Source organism: Hypomesus transpacificus, chromosome 2, assembly GCF_021917145.1.
Source record: "Hypomesus transpacificus isolate Combined female chromosome 2, fHypTra1, whole genome shotgun sequence".
Lineage (NCBI taxonomy): Eukaryota > Metazoa > Chordata > Actinopteri > Osmeriformes > Osmeridae > Hypomesus > Hypomesus transpacificus.
This window is the reverse complement of record NC_061061.1, coordinates 5,746,188-5,768,048: the sequence shown is the minus strand read 5'-3', so window position 1 is coordinate 5,768,048 and position 21,861 is coordinate 5,746,188. Positions and strand designations below refer to the sequence as shown.

Sequence of the window (21,861 nt, the reverse complement as noted above, 5' to 3'; positions counted from 1 at the left end):
GTTTAAATCAGTTACCACTAACCAACAAGAGCAACAAGTGTCTAAGCAAGAGTCATTGTGATCCTTGGGGAAACTAGCTTTGGGTCCAGCAAACCATTCCTAACTACCGTTGTACTCCCGGAACAAGTGCGTCTTGAGCCTTTTCTTGAAGGTGGAGAGACAGTCAGTGTCTCTGATGGAGGTGGGGAGTTGATTCCACCACTGGGGGCCAGACAGGAGAAGAGGTTTTGTTGGGACCGGGCAGTCTTGAGCGGTGGGACCACCAGGCGGTTGTCTGAAGAAGACCGTAGGTGGCGGGTGGGGGTGTGAGGCTGCAGGAGAGACTTGATGTAGTCGGGTGCAGTCCCGTTCACTGCTCGGAAGGTCAGTACCAGGGTCTTGAATCTGATACGGGCCAGTGGAGAGGGATGAGGAGTGGGGTAACATGGGAGCGTCTGGGTAGATTGTAGACCAGGCGGGTGAGCAGTGAGTTGCAGTAGTCCAACTTGGAGAGGACCATTGCTTGGACTAGCAGCTGGGTGGAGTGGTCAAACAGGTATCTCCTGATCTTCCGGATGTTGTAGAGTGTGAATGTACACAACCCGGGAGACTGCAGCAATGTGGGCTGTGAAGGAGAGCTTGTCGTCTATGGTAACCCCAAAGTTCCTGGCAGAGAATGAAGGGGTCACCGTCCGTCGCAGATCCCAGGGTGATTGAGAGATCTTGGGAGATGGAGGGTTTAGCCAGGATGATGAGAACTTCTGTTTTGGCGAGGTTCAGCTGGAGGTGGTGCTCGGTCATCCAGGTGGAGATGTCTGTGAGGCAGGCCTCAATCCTAGCAAAGATCCCCGGATTGGTCGGGGGGAACGACAGGTACAGCTGCGTGTCGTCAGCGTAGCAGTGGTAGGAGAAGCCATGCGAGGTGATGATTGGTCCAAGTGAGGTGGTGTACAGAGAGAAGAGGAAGGGTCCAAGGACGGAGCCCTGGGGGACACAAGTGTAGAGCTGGCGAGGGCCTGACAGTTTGCCTCTCCAGGAGAACTGGTAGGTATCTTCCCGACAGGTAGGATGAGATCCACTGGAGTGCAGTGCCAGTGATGCCCATCTCAGAAAGTCTGGAGAGCAGGATCTTGGGACACGGAAAAGAAAAGTTATGATGGAGGGGGAGATGGTTTGAATAAAAGGGAGGAGAAGATCGTAGAGGCCTGGTTGACAGGACAGAAAGATTCAAGTGATTAACAAGGTGTTGGTGCCAGTGTTAGTGGGGTGGGACGAGAACTCGTCAATAAGAGGGAGGGAGGCTGTTACAATAGAGGAGAAATGGGAGGGGGGTAGGGAGCGGAGGTTGCGCCGGAAAATTACGAGGGGCGAGGAGGAGTTGGAGTTAGAGAGACAGAGAATTGGATAAAGTAGTGATCAGAAATGTGCAGTGGGGTTACAGAGGTTAAGTCAGTGATACAGTTACGTGTCAGGATGAGGTCTAGCTGTTTGCCTGCCTTGTGAGTCGCCGGTGTGCTCAGCAGTGTCAGGTCGAAGGAGTTCAGGAGAGACAAGAAGTCGACGGCCTGCGTTCCTTGGAGGTGGATGTTGAAGTCCCCAAGGACTATCAGAGAGGGCAGGTGGAGAAGATCTGGATAGGTAGTGAAGGTTAGAAGTTGACCGTATATACTTGACATATCTACGTCTACGGGTAATGTAATGAACAGGAATGCTCAGGAAACACGTGAAAATGTTCTAGGTAGAATATAATATAAATAGGGTGATGCTTATCAGAAGAGGTGATCGGCCATCCTTGGTGGACTCCCGCAGGTAGAATCCCTTGTCTTCGTTCGACCGAGTCTTCGTTCGACCGAGGCTGCCAGACGAGGCTGCCTCTGCAGTGCTAACCGCCTTAAATATGCTAATGCTCAGATACAACGCCCCCTATTACTGTCAAAGAAAAGGCAGCCCTGAGTACTCTGCCACCGAAACTGACTCACTAACTAGCTACTCTTTGACAAGTGTAAACTAGTTATCTAACTGCTGTCCCTTAAGCTCTTCCGATTAGACTTAAATTTTAGCAAGACTCAATATTAAACAACAGCCTTGATCACTCGCAGTCAATGCGGCGGTCTCGATGTTCACTCGGCAAGACACTATTCGCTCTCAGCTGATTCCAGGTGACTGCGGATTTTAAACCAAGAATCTACAGCCCCCCCAATTAGGGCTGCAACTAACGATTATTTTAATAATCAATTAATCTGTTGATTCTTTTTTCGATTAATCTATTAATCAAATAAAAAACAAAAACAAAATATAGCTGCAAGCAGCAATGAGGTGTCGAAGCCGGTTAAGAAGGTAAAATGAACGAAAAACATTTTAGACATCCTCAGTTCAGGGTTCTGAGTAAATGCAGCTTTGAATCCATCAAAGATTTGCTGAGATACGACCCAACTTCCTGTTTGCCGGCTTTGCCGCAGATTTAGATCGGCTGCACCGATCAAACCGTTTAGAAAATTTAAAATAATTTTGTTAGTTTGTGTGAGGATTAGGGATGAGATAAGATTTTAACAATTCCGATTCCTTATCAATTTCTGCTTATCAATTTGATTCCTTATTGATTCTCTTATCGATTCTTTGTGGGCAAGAGGGGTGGGGGGGAAAGAGCACAAACAGTTTTATTGTTGGAATACTGTTTCAGCATTCAAAGTACTGTTCTTTGAATCTTTATTCAACTTCTTCTATTTCTTCCGTGACACCCTTCAGCACCTTCAAATCGTCAGCTATTAAAACCGTTCAACTATCAAAAAATTCAGCAGTTTCAGGCTATGACTGCTGTGACTTTTCAGCTTTCTACCTCTTATGTTTGAATTAATGTAAATCAATATTCATAATATTTTTACATGGTTTTCCAATGGAGTTCTTTTTCAAATCTTAAACTTCTTCAACTTTCAAATCCTTCTTCTTCCTCAATATTTTAGCTACAGCCACTATTTAAACTATAAAAATGTTGTCAAAACTCAAAAAGAAGTTGGACAACGAGAGAGCAAAACTACTTCATGTTGGGCCAACTACAATAGGCTGACGGGGGATTTGAACTCATGAGCATAAGGTTACAAGGCAGCCTCTCTGTCCTCTCTGCTACACACCAACTGTTGAGAATGTATGAGTAGAAAGGGCACAGTATTAGCTTTGGTCAGCTTTGGGACAAAGGTTAAGAAACGGTTGACATTTCAAAGTGGAATTGCGTGAAATTGCGCATGGTATTTCATAATGATGTCATCCTGTTTAACTAAACAGATATTCACATTTAAGACAGGCTAAAAGACTGCTGCTGGATTCAACTTGCAACCTTATACTTTTCAGATCACTGTCCCAGTCCATTGAGCTATTCTCAGTGTTGAATATTGTCATGTTCAGTTAGGCTACTGTATAAAAAAGTACACTGTTTCTTCTGTGGTAAGAGTTGTTAGATTCAGCCAAAGTTTTAACTACTCAAATTCAATCATATTTTGACATGCCAACGTGAAATTGTTGATGGTACTTCAGAGTGATGTCATCTTGAACCCAATAAGGTTTGAAAACCATCAGTCAAAATTATATTTGATTTATTGACACAAAGATATTGAGGCAATGTGGACGTTTACATAAATACACCCCTTTCAGACATTTTGTATTACATTTCTCATTCCATTTCACCCTATATAAAAATACACCTGCCCGCACACTATCCCCCAATCCATGCCGTTGACCTCCCTCCCAGCACAAGTCAAGCCAAAGCAGAAATGCTGTAGCGGATGCATAAAGTTTAGACGTCGACCAAAAATTGCCTTCCACAATCAAAACACATTGCTCGCAACACTGTTTCCAGAATTTCTCAAAGATGGCTTAAACCGCTTTCCAGAACCACAGTCATCTTACAATCAAGAATAATCTCATTGGCAAAAGGTTTATGGCACAGCCCATGATCATCTACTTGCCGAAACAACTTATAACAACTTAAACAACTGCCTGCAGGCAGGGGCAAGCAGGGCCAAGCAGGGAGGCAGGGCCTGCAGGCAGGGCCTGCAGGCAGTTAGGGCAGGCCAGCTGGATGAAGCTGTCCTGGGGTCAGGGCTGAAGAGAATCTGTCCTGATTCTTATTCTGTCCAGCTTGAGGGGGGTAGTCCAGCAAGGATCAGTGTTTCTCTCAGCATCCTCTGTTGAACTCTGTTGAGCAGGCCTCTGCATGACCCTCCAGACCTGTAAAAGTGAAGAAAGGATCCATGTCAGTTGTGAAAAATGAAGCTTTTTACATCTACACTTGACATAAACTACAGTTTTGACTGTGAAATGCAGTGGCATTACTTGAACTTGAATCCAAATGTGTTGAACTGAAGGAGACCCGGCCATGCAAAGTCACTCCAAACATTTGGCTAGATTCCAGGCTCTGGCAAGAGTATTTAGTTCCAAACTGGTCAATATACACATCTGATCAAAGACCAGCTCGACCTTTGCCTGTAAACAGTGATTCTGACTGTCAGAGACCTTTAAATAGGCTGACCGAGTGAAACTAGCCTGGCTAACGTAGGTCGCTTTCTCAGGAAAATGACAAATGAAATATGCTTCTTTTGAAAGATCCTACATACTGGCTATCTTCAGTAGACTCTTGTCTACAAAAAGCAGCCCTCCCTGACGTTTTAGGACTAGAATTTAGTGAATTACGATATCGTTTACACACTGCCAGTGAGTGAGCGAGCCGAGTCTGTCACTGAGGCTTTGTCAAAACAATGTACCCCCGGGACGCAGTCTCACTCCACTTGCAAGTTTTCCACAAATCACAAAAATAATCGGAGCATCTGGCTAGAAGCACAATTCCTACATCTCTTAAAGAATTCCCTCCTCGAGGTTTGGTAACAAACACATTTTTGGTGTCGACCGAACTGTGAAATGGTGAACTTATGAACATGACGTGACCAAAACATGGCTGCCGCCTAAGCCTAAATCAAAATTCTGAGCTGACAGGTCTGTGGGGAATTGCTTGTTCTCTTAAAAGCTGCCCTCCTCTACCTTTTTGATGAATTCGCCGAGATGCTACATGATTCAGTAATTACACAGAGGGAAAAAGCAGGAGGAGGGCAGAGAGGATTTAGCCAAAAAGCTCTGAAATTAGCCAAGCATGTATATTTAAAATATTCACAAAAAATCTACTTTTCATCTTACATTCAACTTTTTTTCAGATTTGAATACTAAACATTCTCAAGAGTCTTTATATGAACTAGTGATAGTATCAGAGTATCTGTTTTAGACCGGTGACTGTGTAAAGCATTATTTTAGCGTTAGCGATAAATTAGATTTGCTTTATATCAGTAATTTTTTAAGATATTAAGTCAATTTTTCACATGGGAACATGTTGTAGTGTCTTCCACCGATATACCAAGTTTGGTGTTGATATCGCAAAGATTTGCTGAGATTTGACCCAACTTCCTGTTTGGTTCCTTTGTTGATGATTTTGATTGGCTTTACCGGACAAACGATTTCGAAAATAAAAATTCCAGTGATGACTTTTGTGAGGCTTAGTCTGGAGATCCTCTCTGGCAACGTTGAAGAAAATTCGACCAAAAATGTAGGAGGAGTCGTGAAAAAACGTGTTTCCTCAATCTTTATTGTACAGAAAAATCCAATATGGCGGCCGTTATAGGTTCTTGAGGCTTTTTTGTTCCTCATGAGAAATAAATGGCATCACTTTGAAAATAGACATATTGGGGCGTGGCCTGTAGCGCCACCTATTGTCTGACATGGCCCATGTTTGGTATGGTAGTTACTAATGGTCTGCAGTTTCAACATGCCAAATTTCACAACTTTTTACCATTGTGCTCTAGGGGCTGCCATTGACTCCCATGGGTAAAAAATAATAATACCACCAATAACAATAGGGTTCCCTCCTACCGGAGGAACCCTAACTAGAGAGGGTACAATTTCTGGGGAAATTGTAGGGTGTGCTTGCTTGCTTCAGTTGCATCAGACATAAACGTTGACATGTGTAACCTTTTATTATATTACTCGAAATCTCTGCAAATCAATCGCTAGATTATGACTTGCCACTACCCATTCACTGTATGGATAGCGAGTGGCTGCCAGCCAGCAATTCAGCGTTGAATGTCAATCTTGTGCCGGGTGAGCTAGCTAGACTATGCAGCTAGCACAGAAGAAAGTTACGTAATGTGAAGAAACTGAATTAAAGTACAAAATACAACACACCAAGGACGCCGACAACCTCAGCAACCCTGCGCCAGGCATAATTCTTTTTGTTTATGTCTCTGTAATCGAACATAGACATATCATACAATACTGGGTATGAAGACACACATACGATGAGTTGCTCAAACCTAGAAATGTTTACCATGACCAACAGTTGCTACTTTACAAGAAACAAGAAAAACCAACCCGATTGGCCATCGCTGGCGTTTTCACGCTCCTATTTACATAAAGTTGAGAAAAATCCAACTTTCGCTCGTGCGTCGACGCCCCGCTCGCCTTCCCACAATGCCCTACGCGGGCGTCAACGCCTGGTTACATTGAAAATGAATTGGAAGACGACGCCCCGCTCTGCCCGCCCCGCTGCTGTGTGAATGCACCGTTACAACGTTGTCACAGGCAGTATTTCAGATGGAATTGCGATTCAAATAGTACCGTCTGCTAACTGGAAAAATAAGTCCCACAAAAAGTAAACATGTTCAATATTAATTTAGGGGGACATGGCAAATTCAAAAGCAGTTTGCTAGAGGCAAGCTAGCTGCTGTTGCTATCCACACTCCACTGATTATTTGAAAGCGCAGGAAATTAGAACGTTTCTTTTGTAAGGGATAATTAAGCAATAAGCCCCAAGAGGCCGTGGTTTGCGTTGATTTTAGAACAGGTAAGGGGAGTTGTTAGGCATGACGCGAAGCGCAGTTTTCGGCAGTTTTGTTTCGCCATGAAGGGGCTTATTTCTCCGATAATGACCAGCATTCTATACAATATCCCACTTATTACACTGCTACTCGCCAACAAAAATAACTTAACACAGTGTGTCTTTTTACAATGTATTTGTTACCATTCGTATTGTTGATTAGCAGAGAAATAGTTCGCCAAAGAGTTGAACATAGACTTTGAGCATTATTTAGGCTTCAAATCAGCTGACGTCGCTAAGCAACAGAGTACGCAGGGGTTGAAAAGTTACCGGACTACTTGCGGAGTGCTACGAAAGACGTGAAACCAAGGCAAAAAGGCCACTTCCCTTGACAGCGGTCAAATATGCATAGCAATGGTCAAATATGAGAAATGTTTTCACCGCAAAACGTTGGGAAGCCCCATTCCAGTGAATGGAGCATTCTACAGCATTAAAGAACAGCCGTGTAATAAGACATAATAAAGTTTAGCCATAGTTGTGGCATTGAAGACAGTACTGTAGCCACACATTACGCGGGGGTCTGGGGGTTTCTCCCCTAGAATTTTTTTTAAGATGTAGATGCAATTTCCCGCGTTCTGGTGCATTTACCACAACTATTTACCATAGTTGTTATACATATACTGAGGGGCTGGACACAAAAATATTTTGAAAACTAAACTTCACAATAAGCAATGGGACATCTTCAACTACCTGTCACCTTTCAGCACTCACCTCAGCAACAGAGCTGTCTCCACTGCCCCTGCATGCTGCCCCTGCCTCTGACTCACTCTCAATGTCTACCACCTGTATCAGGAGACATGGAGATGCATTGAGAATTCTTTCATATTGATATTAATAAGCTTAATGTATATTTTTCATATGAAGATTTCTGAGATGTAAATCATGTTATCAGCATATAAAATTCACAATTGGTATAGGTTTAGTAGCCTAATAATTGTGTAGGCTAAATAAAAAAAATAGCATCTCCCTAAAGCATGACTGGACAGTTCAGAAATGATCATATTTGTGTTCAAACCTGTAGTCTTTTCCACAGATCACATCCTTAGGATGTAAGCTTTCAGAAAATACATGGTTTAGGTGGTTGAATCAGTTTCCCTAAATGGCACAGCCCAAAAAAGTATCAGCCATATAGCCTACTTCATTTGCCAATATCGAATTTATTATGCATGGGCAGCATACTAATATGGAGAGATGGACGTGTCTCTTGTCTCATTAGATAACATCCTGAGGGTATAAGCTTTCAGAGGATATATGGTTTTAATGGTTGAATCAGTTTTGCCTTCATGTTACAGACTAACATGTAGCAATAAAATTCTGCGAATAGCCAAAATTACAAGTTGAGCAACCTTATTTAAATTGGAAGACAATTCTGAAATAAAGGTTTTTTTCTTCTCTCTTTTTCAGTCGTTAGAAAAACTAGCATGTTAGCTAAGGTTAACTCCAGATTAGCTCACGGTTGTTATGGCAATAAAAAAACACCAGCAATTTATTTTGTAGCTACTTGGAAAAAACATCCTTGTCATCTCTTTCTGCCTGAAACAGACGCCTAGGTCTGAACACGGCCAAAAGCACAACATATTTCAGACCCAGATTAAGAAATCAACAAATGCTGTTCCACTTGTAATGGGTAAATAAAGTATGGTATTGCCTAGTGCTAGATGTAGGTAAAAAGCTTGCTTATCTAGCTAGCAATAATCATAATGTTTGCAGAAGGATCTTTGTGACTTAATTAATGCAATTATAGTCAGAGAATGTCTCATAAGGGTGCTTTGGCCACTGAAGGGAAAACTGGGCAACTTTGACTTACTTTCCTCTTCCTCGAAAAAACCCTCCTTATGTCCATCTCGTCTGTGGAACAGTCATGTCTGAAGTGCTAGCTACAAGCGCGATGCGTCGATCAAAGAGTATGGGAGTTGAATCTGCGTGCGTGATGCTGTTTTTCTAGAAAATGTGGAGTGGAATTCTATTGCTATGCGTATTCTCCCTACTGATAAAGTGGAACGGATTTGATTGTGAAGCAATGGAAAGATCGCTGGACTAGTAGACCAGTCATGCACTAATATTTTGATCGCAAATGTGGAGGGGTCCAAACGGACTGTAGCCTGCTACTACACACTGCCAGAGGGCGAGCCGAGTCTGTAACGTCAAAACAAGACGCGGTCTCACTCAAATTCCAAGTTTTACACAAATTACAAAAATATGCTGACCCGATGGCTGTCTTCACAATTGCCATATCTTTAAAACACTGCTCTCCATTTCGATGTAGAATTGACCCTGGTACGAAATTAAGAAAAGACTCATCAGACGCAGATCGACAACACTGTTGTTGCTGCCGCAATCGTCAATGGAGTCTGATGGGGCTCTCACTTAGCAAACAAATCAAAGTTTTTACAGCGACCTACATTAAAATCTCACCACCTGGATGTCTTCACAATAGTCATATCGTCATAAAATTTCCCTCTTTCAGTTTTTTCGTGTAAAATTGAACTACGAAAATACTACTATGACACTCAGCATGGCTGCCGCCTAAAAGGCTAGGCGGTCTCACGGGCAACCCGCACTCGCTCAATTCACAAAGACTTTAGCGAACTAAATCAAAAATCCGAGATGGCAGTTCCACTCGAAATCGCTTTCTCAACAAAGCCAAATGGTTGGGATTTTTTTGGGGTGGGATTTTTCACTCGTAATCCAAGCTCCAATTTGCATGCTAGAACGTCTCTATCACGTTGTATCCATGCATCGTTGCTAACGTGTGTTGACGTGATGACGTAGCTAGCACAGATTACCCTTCGTCAACTAAATGCACTTTGACGCCACAAAAACGTTGTAACCTCCTAAACTGTGCAACGGAACGTAAATCCCAATACAAGCAACTCAATCGCTACCAAGACGGAACGTTTGACACCTAGGTTGTCTATGTAGTCCGAATATTGACAAAGTTTTAGGGGTGGGAAAATAAATAAATAATAATAATATATATGTGAGATAACAATGGTTGTGCCCTTGGCGAAGGTAAAGCACACCCAATAACAATAGGTTTCCTCCTGACGGAGGAATCCTAATATTACTACCAATTACAATAGGTGCCTCGCGGCTTCGCTGCTTGGCCCCTAACAATAGGTTTCCTCCTTACGGAGGAATCCTAATAATACCACCAATAACAATAGGGTTCCCTCCTACCGGAAGAACCCTAATAATAATAAAACTAACAATAACAATAGGTTAGGCTTCGCTGCTTGGCCCCTAATAATAATAAGAATAAAAAGCATTGATTTCCAACCCTTTATTCAAAAACAGATCTGACTGTGCAAATTCACAGTGCAAACAAATCTTCTGAATTTGCACAAACAGGCACACAATTTTGAAAAAGTTATTAATATTAGCGTGGATTTAATGCTATTTTTAGCAATTTATTTGTTCAAAACTTTATGGAAAATTGAAAGGTTTTGGAAGTAGGCCAGACTTTATTAAAATAATCTGGTGTATATTTAAGATTTTTTGACACAATTTTGAAAAAAGTTAAGATTTGCGAGGATTAAGGTATTTCAAAGATTAATGATTTTCTATCATTTTATTAGAAACTTCATTGGAAAAGTAAAGGCTGTGGAAGTATACCAGACATTGTTAAGATACAGTAAGTGTCTGTTTAAGGTTTTAAGGTTTTATATTCCCCAAAATATTATAGAAGTCTACATTTTTCAAAAAGGATAGGCCTATGGGTTGTTTTCACCCGGTCCCTAACGTGATGCTGCAAAGTAGTGTCTTTGGAATGTGAGACAAATGTTGAATATGAAACTAACTTCACCTCGGTCAATTAACACACTGTTTCGATGTATTTAGTGTGAAATGCTTCCACACCTTAGATGACTTGGGTTATACGGATTTCTCTGCCTCCGCCATGTGTTTCAGAACAAAGTTACTCAACAGCGTCTCTCCGATGGCCTTTTCTCTAACTCAGCTCCGCGCTCAACGAAACTTTTTTTTAAACACTCAAACATCCCCGCGACATATTGAGTGGCGTAATAATCGCATGACACAACGAATCGATTATGAAATTTGTTGCCAACGCTTTTAATAACCGATTTTTATCGATTCATTGTTGCAGCCATACCCCCAATTACTGTCAAACAAAAGGCGACCCTGAGTTCTCTGCCACCGAAACTGACTCACTGGCTAACTACTCTTTGACCAATGTAAACTAGTTATCTAACTGCTGTCCCTTAAGCTCTTCCAATAAGACTTAAGTTTTACCACGACTCAATATTAAACAACAGCCTTGATCACTCGCAGTCAATGCGGCGGTCTCAATGTTCACTCAGCAAGACGCTATAAGCTCTTTTATGTCAAAATGCTTATCCAAACAACGTAAATCCCAGCACAACTCAAATAGAAACATATAAATAGAACGTATGCAGAATATTAACTTTGCAGAGTGTCCGGTTCTTTAGTTGAGCATGGGAAACTAAACCCATTCTAATTTGTACACACACACAGATTTCTGTCCCAAGATTTTAACCCAGAGATGGGTTAAATCAGAGCAAGAATGGTCAAAGTAAGGTTAAAATGAAATAGATATTTAATAACATTTCAAATGAATGAAATCAATTACCAACCAAACATGTTACAAAATTAAGGTTTAAACTCTTACCTACTCTACCTTGATTGTTGTAAATCTGAGAGAGAAGGAGGAGTAAGAGAAGCTTGAGCTGAGGAGAAGCCCTCAGGAAATCAATAATCCACAGAACAATGCTTCATAATTCCCTTTGTACCCAAGAACAACCAATAAGACCACATCTTGACCCTTACTTATCAACATATGACTGGCAATGCTCCAGTAAATTACACAATGAGGTGTGAGACCCATCAAGTAGAGACTTTACCCAGCAACTATAGATTTTAGCATATGAGACGTGGGGGCAGGGTGACACCCAGCCGTAAACCAGTTATATGTTTTGAATTGCGCTTCTCTTCTGCAACCGACCCCCCCACCCGTCACCTACGGTCTTCTTCAAACAACCGCCTGGTGGACCCACCGCTCAAGACCGCCCGGTCCCAACACAAGCTCTTCTCCTGCCTGGCCCCCCAATGGTGGAACCAGCTCCCCACCTCCATCAGGGACACTTGACTGTCTCCCCACCTTCGAGAAAAGGCTCAAGACACACTTATTCCGGGAGTACAATGGCACTTAGGAATGCTTGGCTGGACCTGATGTTAGTTTCCTCCAGGATCACAATGAATCTTATTGAGTGACTTATTGCTCTTGTAGGTTAGTTATAACGAAGTTAACTCTTGTACTTGCTGTAAAATATTTTACTGTTGATTGTTCTTCTACAGGTACAGTCTTGCACTTTTTGTTGTTCATGTTGTTTTAATTTGTAACTTGTATAACTGCATGCTCTTATGGGTCTTCCCTTTGGCACTTGTTTAGTTTTTTCACAATGTATGCTTCATGTTTTGGCTGCTTGCAATGTTTGGGACTACCTCATTTTTATGATCAGTGACCTATGCTCTTTTGTAAAGCTCTGTCTTGGAAGTCGCTTTGGATGAAAGTGTCTGATAAATGTAAAATGTGTGTTGTCCCAAACTGGTATGACTGAATGTTAAAAGGGAGTGACATAAAAAATAACCTCTCAGGCACCAACATTTTTTTTGATCTCTCAGACTCGTTGAATGACCAGGAGTCATATTTTAATCTGACTCGAATCGTCTATGAATATGGTTTCAAATCTGTTACTTAATCTTACATGTGGCAAATCTCAGATTTGAGTCATAAATAGGTTTCCAATTACAAAAGATTGACTCAATCCAAATGATTTACGTTGTTGACTAGGGATAAATACAAACATAATGTATAAATGTTTCCTTAACTTGTTTCCCATCAGGTGCTGCAGATCATCCCAGAGAGCATGTTCACCTCCCTGGCCAAGATTATTAAACTGCAGATTCATGATATTATGGAGGTTCCTACTCGTCTGGACAAGGACAAGCTAAAGGACTATTCTCAACTAGGAGCTCGCTATGAGGTAGGCTTTTATCTGTCAAGTGTCTCTGAGTAGGTGTGCTAATTGACGGTCTGATGTGTCCTGCAAATGAATATTCTGGAATATTCATAGGAGGCCAACTGTAATCTAGATTTGGTGTGTAGCACAGACATCTAGTGGTGGTGGTGGTGGGTGGGGCAGTGGAATGTGAATTATAGTAGGACACACAATTAATAACTCAGAGGCAAAACTTGCAATTTCTCTGAATGTTCCTATAATTTTTTTGTAAAAAGGTGGCCAAGCTTACCCACGCCATCTCAATATTTACAGAAGGGATTCTGATGATGAAGACCACACTGGTTGGGATTATCAAGGTAAACTAATACTGTTCAGTGCTCCATTACTAAACCTTACATGTGTGCATAATACTGTGGCTAAAGCACTGTTACGGAAAGTATATTTCTAAATCCTGATTTTAAGATTGAGTCTGAAAAATGTCCCAACCCAAACAGAGAAAAACATTCTGGTGTGTCTGGTAGATCCTCCACAAAGTTGTCTGACTCCATTTGTGGTGTTGTGGTTTTAGGTGGATCCCAAGCAGCTCCTAGAAGATGGCATCAGGAAAGAGCTGGTGAGGAGAGTTGCCTACGCTCTGCACAAAGGCCTCATTTTCAACCCTAAAGCCAAGGTAGGAGATGCAACCCATCAGGACAAATTTTGAATACAATAATATATACAGTATACAATACTGAGGAATATTTTTCCATCATAATTTGATTATGAAAGCAGCATTCTTGTGAATGTATGTCCACTGAAGGAAATGCTTGAGAAAGAAAGGATTACAAAAAAATAATCACATGAACCCACCGGTTTCATCCTAGTTTCAGTGTTATTGTCAGTAAACACATTAGCAGAAGTATTATGTTGGGAACTCTATGGGACTGAACCTCAATTGCAGCCCAGTGAGCTGATGCCCAAGTTGAAGGAAATGGCTGCCACCATGGATGGCTTCTACCGCTCCTTTGAGTACATTCAGGATTATGTCAGTATCTATGGGCTGAAAATCTGGCAGGAGGAGGTATCTCGTATCATTAACTACAATGTGGAGCAGGAGTGCAACAGCTTTCTCAGAGCCAAGGTAGGTTCCCTCCTACATATACAGAATTTTTTTTTTCTTTGCATTTGGTTGCAATTTATATATATATATGTATGTATGTTTTGGGGTTGGATAAAAAAAAAAAGAACAAAAATCTGTGCATTGAATAGTGATAGGATAATTGTAGTGACAGCTGAATTACATAAAATGAAGACACAATTTTTCAGTTTTAGTCAGATGCGTATACATTTGTGATTTTATTGGATTTCCATAGGTTTTTAGGTTGAGAGAGGATGAAAATGTTGCAGAAAGTGCCCTGGTCTCTCTAATTTATTAAATGTGAATGTGTGTTTGTTCAGATCCAGGACTGGCAGAGCGTGTACCAGTCAACTCACATCCCCATACCCAAGTTCCCCTCTGTTGACGAGTCAGCCACTTTTATAGGTCGGCTCTGCCGGGAGATCCTGCGGATCACTGATCCCAGGTAGGGTCTTGTTCACAGTAAAAGTTGTAAATATAAGTCATTTGAAAAAGAGGTTTTCATTGGGTGTCTTATGTCCATTTTCCTTTTTAATATATGGACGTTTGATCTTCTTTTTACAATTTCGAGAGATGAAGGTAATCTCTGTAATAATGCCATAAATCTCAGTCTGTGTGCGTCTGTATATTTTTTTTAATGTTGTTTTAGGGTAGCGAGTTTCCCATGTTTATCTTGAGAACCGGGCATTCTGTAAAGTTCAAATTTTGCAGGTGGCCTTTCGATGATCCAATGGAGTGCAGTGCCGCATTTGACATTGTTTGGATAAGCATTTCGACATTTCCCAAAAATTGTTTGCGGCCAGTTTTGCGATCTATTTTTTCCAGCCATGTTGAGCTCGCACTATACTCTTCACTAAGCGCTTGGACTAATGTTCACTAGAGGTAGGAGGCTGTATAATCTCCATTACTATTGTTTTGTTAATGAAGTAATGTAATTAACAAAGGCATTCACAATTAAATGAAACTAAGCGCTTAACGCACCCGAGTTTGTAGTATGGAAAATGGGAACATTTTGTTTCATTATTTAGAAGCAAATTTGCTTTTACTGATAAGGCCAGGTTAGCAGTTCTAACTGCTGGCATAACATTGAACTAGCTTCTTTCAAAGGGTTTGCTTTTATGGATGAAATGCTGGCTAGCTAACAGAACAACAAAATATAGGGATACTTTCTGTATTGATCAGAGTGTTTACTGATATCAAAACTGCCTGCACATTTCTAATGTGCACAAACTCTTAACACCAAATCAACTACGACATTATAATCACTAGCTGTATCACGGAGATGTGCACTATTGCTACCACTTAAGTCTCCTTGGTCGGTTTCTTGAGGCAAGGACAGCAATCCACAATGCATCGTATGGATGTGAATGAATCTTGGTAATTAATGTTGGTGGTGGTTGGAGGGGCCGTAGGCGCTGATTGGCAGCCACGCTTCTGTCAGTCTGCCCCAGGGCAGCTGTGGCTACAGTTGTAGCTTAACACCACTGGTATGACTGTGTCCTTGAGCACTGAGTATAAATGGATGAATGAGAGGAAAAATGTAAAGCACTTTTGGTGCCACCAAGGTATAAATAAACGCGCTATATAAATGCAGTCCATTCCACAAACGGGCATACGACAGAAACAATGTTCACAACGTACACATCTAGTCTCCTCGGCCAGTTGGTGTGTCTTCCTTATGCGAATGCGATACAAAAAATACAAGACTATTTTACTGCATTGCATAGCACAACGGAAAAAATCTAAACTTTCATGTAAACATTGCAAACACCCCTTAGGCCGAACTGTACATGATAGGCTAACAAATGAAACCAAACATAAAAATATAAAACATCTGGGAAAGACTGAAGTTTGCCATAGAACACAGACAAATACAAGGACTTCTGTGAAAATTTGCTTTGGACAGCTGAATCCAGAGTTGATGTGTTTGGGCACAGTAACAGAAGACATGTTTGGCGCAAACCAAGGACAGTATTTGAGCACAAGAACCCTCATACCAACTGTGAAACATGGGGGTGGAAATGTCATGGTTTTGGGCTGATTTTCTGCTACAGGGCCTGGCCAGCTCACTATTCTATAATACACTTGGAATTCTTCATTGCATCAGAAGGTGCTTGAGGAAAATGTAACACCTACACTTAAGATGAAGCAGATGTGGACTATGCAACATGACAATGATCCAAAACATTCCAGTAAATCCACCAAGGAATGGCTCAAAAGAAAGAAATTGAGAAAAAAGTCAAAACCCTGGGGCCTCATGGGCATAAAGGATTGCGCAGCTTTCATACCAGAAGATGGCTTCCGGCCAAAACTCAAAGTATCTACGCACAGAAATATTCACGTATAAAACCGGTCGTACGCCAGGTCCTGCGCACCTTTCCTTTATAAATCACAATCAACGTGAGATTGAGACTGTCATCAGGTATTAGCGACAAAAGAAAGTCGCCGGATTTACATTTAGTCATTTAGCAGACGCTCTTTCCAGAGCGACTTACAAGGCGGATTGGAAAACTGTCACTATTTGCGCCCTTTCTTGTTTTTAACTTGTAGCACTTTGAGATTTAGCTAAATGTAAAGTGCATTACAAATAAAATCATTATTATTATTATAGGGCCAAAAATGCTGTGGGTTCAGTGAACCGGACCATGGCAGAAATTAAGAAGAAATGGTCTGATGTAAAACTTTAAATGAAGAAACAAGTGGTGGCGCATCGTAACAGCATGGCAGCTATAGGGTCGTTATCATGACATGCATTTCCTGAATGATTTTGTCTTGTTTGACACCCTCAAGTTTATCAGAAGTTATTAAGTGGTGGCGGATTAAACAAAAGGCTATATAGCATTTTCCGTTTTGGAATTTTGATGTAATCATCCACATTAATGAGCAAACTTTTATTTTTAAGTTTTTTAAATAGTTAATGTAAACGTATTAGTGGAAACTTTATTCTGTAATATTTGGTGAGTTTTGGCACTTTTCAGTTCGAATTTGCCACGTTACAGAGCCAAACAAGACTTTACGGACGGTCCACACATTCTCACAACAAGTATATCTCTATACATTACAAAGTGTACGTGAAAACCAGCGTACGCAAGCTTTTTGTGCGTACGCAACGTTTATACATGAGGCCCCTGATCTTAATCCTATTGAAATGCTGTGGGGTGATTCGAAAATCCTCACATCACACAACTGAAAAAAGTCAGCATGGAGTTGTAAGAACATTCTCCCATTCAATGCCGAAGACTGATAGACAGTAGGGCTTGGCGGTATGACATAGAATGTACATTACGGTATAATTCTGAAGCACAATATGAGTTTTTCTTAATATTTCATGACAATGCAATCTGCACTGCTGCGGCTAATCTACCGCACTTGTCCGGATTTGGATGAGGACAGCAGGTGCGTCGCATGAGTGAAATCTTTCTAACGTTTGCAGCACTTTGCCATGGAAGAAGAGCTTATAGGTAGCTTTCAACAGTAAACTACATTTATGGGATCACAGGAAAAAACATTTCAACTAAACGGTATGTGTAAATCAGCATCTGAATTCAAATGTGACGAGAAATGGGCAGTGTAGTTGCTGAAAATGTGCTTATGTTATTGATGAAACAGCTCATTTGTAAATTTGCTCAGAATTTTCGATAACCAAGCTAGCATCGTGCAGTGCAGTGCAGACACTAGTTGCTGCATTTGATCATAATCTTATCAAATGAGTGAAATGACAAACACAAATGTTGAGTTTGTTTTGAACTTTATTAAGTATGAGCCTATATTTAACACAAATGTAATAAACCAGCACTATACAGCAAAAGTTTATAAAATGTTGCGCTGATAATGCCAGTGTTGTCATAGTGCTGTGAGTCCAGGGTATTGCGCAATAGCCAAGAAAACACGCATCTCAACCTCGCGTTCTTAGCGTTCTTTGGATTGATAAACTCTGAATTAATATGCTTTGCTTCGTGTTTGGCACTGCCGAGCTAGCGTTGCTGGGAAAGATAAGACGTATATACAGTGACGTAATGACGTTGCTCTCTGGTGGCTCTCAAGCCCGTGGAAATGCAAACCGGTTCTTAGAAGGCTCGCAAATTGAACCAGCTCCGAACCGGCTCTAGCACCAGCTCGGATCTAGCTCCCAGTTCCCTTTGGTGGAAAGGGGGTATTGGGGTAAGTCCTCATTCCCTACCCGGAGTAAGCACTCCATCGGTTTCCTGCTGAGAATCAAGGCCTCAGATTTAGAGGTGCTGATCCTCATCCCAGCCACTTCACATTCAACTGCGAAAAAATCCAGTGAGTGCTGAAGGTCACGGACTGATGATGACTAGAAGACCACATCATCCGCAAAAAGCAGCGATAATATCCCCAGCCCACTGAATCACAACCCTTCCCCACCCCGACTACGTCTCGATATCCAGGCCATGAATATCACAAACAGGATTGGTGACAAAGCGCAGCCCTGGCGGAGACCAACCCCCACGCAAAATAAACTACACTTCATGGAGGACCCAGACACAGCTCTCGCTTTGGGTGTACAGGAATTGGATCGCCTTAAGAAGGGCCACCCCCACCCCGTACTCCTGCAGCACCTCCCACAGTATTTCCCGGGGGTTTCTGTCATACACCTTCTCCAGATTCACAAAACACATGTAGACCAGATGGGCATACTCCCAGGCCCCTTCCGGGATCCGTCGTTCCACGACCAGAATGGAACCCCCTTCCTCTTCAATCTGAGGGTTGACAAACGGCCGAACCCTGTTCATATTTCCCAAAAAATAACAAAATATTTCATGGGGTGTTTGTTCACATGACTATATAGTTTGCTCTGAAGAGTTTAACGTAGATGGCTTCTGTAACTTGGATAATCCTTTTGTCTTTTTAGAAATCCAACCTACAGTACTACATACTGAGATGGGGCAGATAGTGGCAGAACTTGGTAGTAAACTTTGTTCTCAGTGCACGTCTAAGCTTTGTATATTTTCAGAGTGACCTGCTACATTGACCAGATGAACACGTGGTACGACATAAAGACTCACCTGGAGGTGACCAACAACAGTCTCTTCTCAGAGATCCAGGACACCTTGGGAACCTTTGGACTCAATGGCCTCGACAGACTCCTCTGCTTCATGATTGTGAAGGAACTACAGGTAAGATCAGAAGTAGAGACAAAGGTGCAAAATTATTGGATTACAAAATGTGATGGTTGCTGTTTGCTGCCATCTTGAACAAGTCTCTCTTGCCAAATTGCAAGTCTTTGGTAGTGAGGCCCAATCTCCCCCATAAACCCTGAACCCTCACAGACTTACTTGACATCACATGGTAAGTGATTGAAGTGAAGTGCAAGAGGCTGCAAGGGCTCAAATTGCTATGAATAGGAATGGGACAGCACTTTGCTGCATTATCTGCAAAATAGTCATGTTGTTGGATCAAATCTGATAAAAGCTATTTGGAATTTATCATGAAAAGACAAACTACACACAGTTCTGGCTATATTAACCATCAGTGAGCTTTCTGTACTTTTATTGTTGGAATGCTGCTTAACATTCCAAGTATTGTTCTTTGAATCTTTATTCAACTTCTTCATATTCTTATTCTTCTTATTCTATTTCTTCCGTGACACCTTTCAGCGCCTTCAGATCTTCAGCGATCAAAAAATTCAGCAGTTTCAGGCCATGGGTGCCGTGACTTTTCAGCTTTGTACCTCTTATGCTTGAATTAATATAAATCAATATTCATAATATTTTTTACATGGGTTTCCAATGGAGTTTTCTTTCAAATCCTCTCAAACTTCTTAAAACTTCAACCATCCTTCTTCTTCCTCACTCTTTCAGCTAGAGCAGTGTTTCTCAAACTTTTTCAGACCAAGGACCACTTCGCCAATAAATAAAAACTTGCGGACCATCCAACTAAATAGTATATCCCCGGAACAACAGGCCTCCTACCCAGACCTGGCACCATACAATTGTTAGCGGCACATGATTTTCTGAGGGATATTGTATTTTGCTAATTATGGTTTCCGCTAAGAAAAAAATAAAGGTTTTGAGACTGCTTAACGATCCAATGTTAATCAGGCACGGAGCCAGACGTTGTGAACATTCGAGCCCAAACCTTGGACGCAAACCCTATGGGTTTGATGTGATGCAAGATAGAGATTTCCACACTTAATGCGAACATTTGTGGCCATTTGTGGAGCGCAGAATAGTTTTTTGAGCTTTATGTAAAATAAACAGCAGTTTTTTATTTATTGGTAAAACCTTGTCTAATGATGCCATCACTCCGGCCCTGCTCCCATCCATCATCCCTGACGCGTATCGTTACTGTAGGGCCGCCTGGCCCAGTTATTGGTAGCCTATCTTAGAAAAGGTTTTGGAAAAGACGGGTTATGGACCCAACCAACTCTATTTGGGAGGGGAGAACTCTCTCACATGGTACAACCCATGCAGAGGCTGCGGTGTCAGAATGCGGAACATGTGTAGTCTACTTTAATAGATTAGCCCACTACTGACTGTGTTCTCTTTGTTCTGAGTTGTATGTTAGAAATGCCGCAACCCCGCGGACCACACTTTGAGAACGACTGAGCTAGAGCCACCATTTAAACTTAAAAATGTTCACAAAACCCTAAACTACTTTTAAATAATTCAGCTTTTTGATATCTATTCAACTTTTTTCAATATCACTGATTATGTTTCAGGACTTTTTCAAACCGTTTCTGAGATTGACATGGGTGTGTACGTGAAAGCCTGGAGTGCAGACTGAAACGCACAGCCAAGGGGGTCACGGCAACCCCGCCCCTGACGCAAGCGGTTCTTAATACTGACCAATCACAGCCAAGGCTCCGTAGCTCTCCGTCGCTCTCCGAAAATAAGGCCGATATATGCTTCTGCATTTTTATTTTTACGGACACATGGGAACGCCCTTGTCTCCGTGGAACGCCCTCTACGAGCTCTCCGTCAGCCCTTGGAGAGCCTCGGAGAGCTTGACGTGCACCTCCTGAATTTTCTAACTATCCATCGTAATTTCGGAAAGCGACGGAGAGCTACGGCGGGGTTGCCGTGAAAAACAGGACGAACAGAATCCTTTGACCGCAATTGCTGTAAGTTTTTAAAATTCATATTTCAGCTAAACAGTACATGTAAATCAGCATCTGAATTAAAATGTGACGAAAAATGGGCAGTGCAGTTGCTGAAAATGTGCATATTTTATTGATGAAACGGCTAATTTGTAAATTTGCTCTGACTTCTCGGTAACCTAGGTAAATAAACACTCGACTACATCTCACAAAAAAACGTTGCGCCACCTACTCTTCTGGCGGTGAATTGTTTTCAGTACCCACAGCCTACGGAGAACCATAAACGCCGTCTATCCGTCCGTATCCGTCTGTATCCGTGCGCATCCGTGCGCCCTCCCATCCGTAAACGGAGACGCCGAAGCATATTTCGGCCATTACGACGGATAGTTTGAAAATTCAGGAGGTGCACGTCAAGCTCTCCGAGGCTCTCCGAGGGCTGACGGAGAGCTCGTAGAGGGCGTTCCCATGTGTTCGTTTTTTTCGAAAAACGCAGAAGCATATATCGGCCTTCAGAGTGGAGGGGAGCTTCAGATGTCTTTGAAAAAATATTTCGAGTTTGCCAGTATTACCACAATTTTCGTTTTTGGATCAATAGATAGCAAATTTTGTGCTGGTCGTAGACAGTTGTCTGTGGAATCCAACAGACTTACACATTTGTTCAGAGCCCCACGAAAGCGAGACAAAGTCCAACTCTCGCCCCATAGAGTCCAATGCAAATCTGGTGACAAATTCGTCAGAGATAGCAAAAACAACCAGATTTAGAAACTGCCGGTAGAGTTGTATTTCTGACCACACA

At 41.9% G+C, this 21,861-nt stretch overlaps 1 protein-coding gene across 2 annotated transcripts in view; it reads left to right on the top strand.

Annotated features, from left to right (window-relative positions):
* The window catches only part of washc5 (WASH complex subunit 5), a 68,745-nt gene that overhangs the window by 36,426 nt on the left and 10,458 nt on the right, over window positions 1-21,861 (top strand). For both annotated transcript variants that reach the window (XM_047029861.1, XM_047029870.1), the window contains 6 exons: window positions 12,772-12,912; window positions 13,164-13,244; window positions 13,457-13,558; window positions 13,829-14,008; window positions 14,326-14,450; window positions 18,981-19,143. In XM_047029861.1, the coding sequence (XP_046885817.1) occupies window positions 12,772-12,912; window positions 13,164-13,244; window positions 13,457-13,558; window positions 13,829-14,008; window positions 14,326-14,450; window positions 18,981-19,143 (792 nt within the window). The remainder of the gene's footprint in view (window positions 1-12,771; window positions 12,913-13,163; window positions 13,245-13,456; window positions 13,559-13,828; window positions 14,009-14,325; window positions 14,451-18,980; window positions 19,144-21,861) is intronic.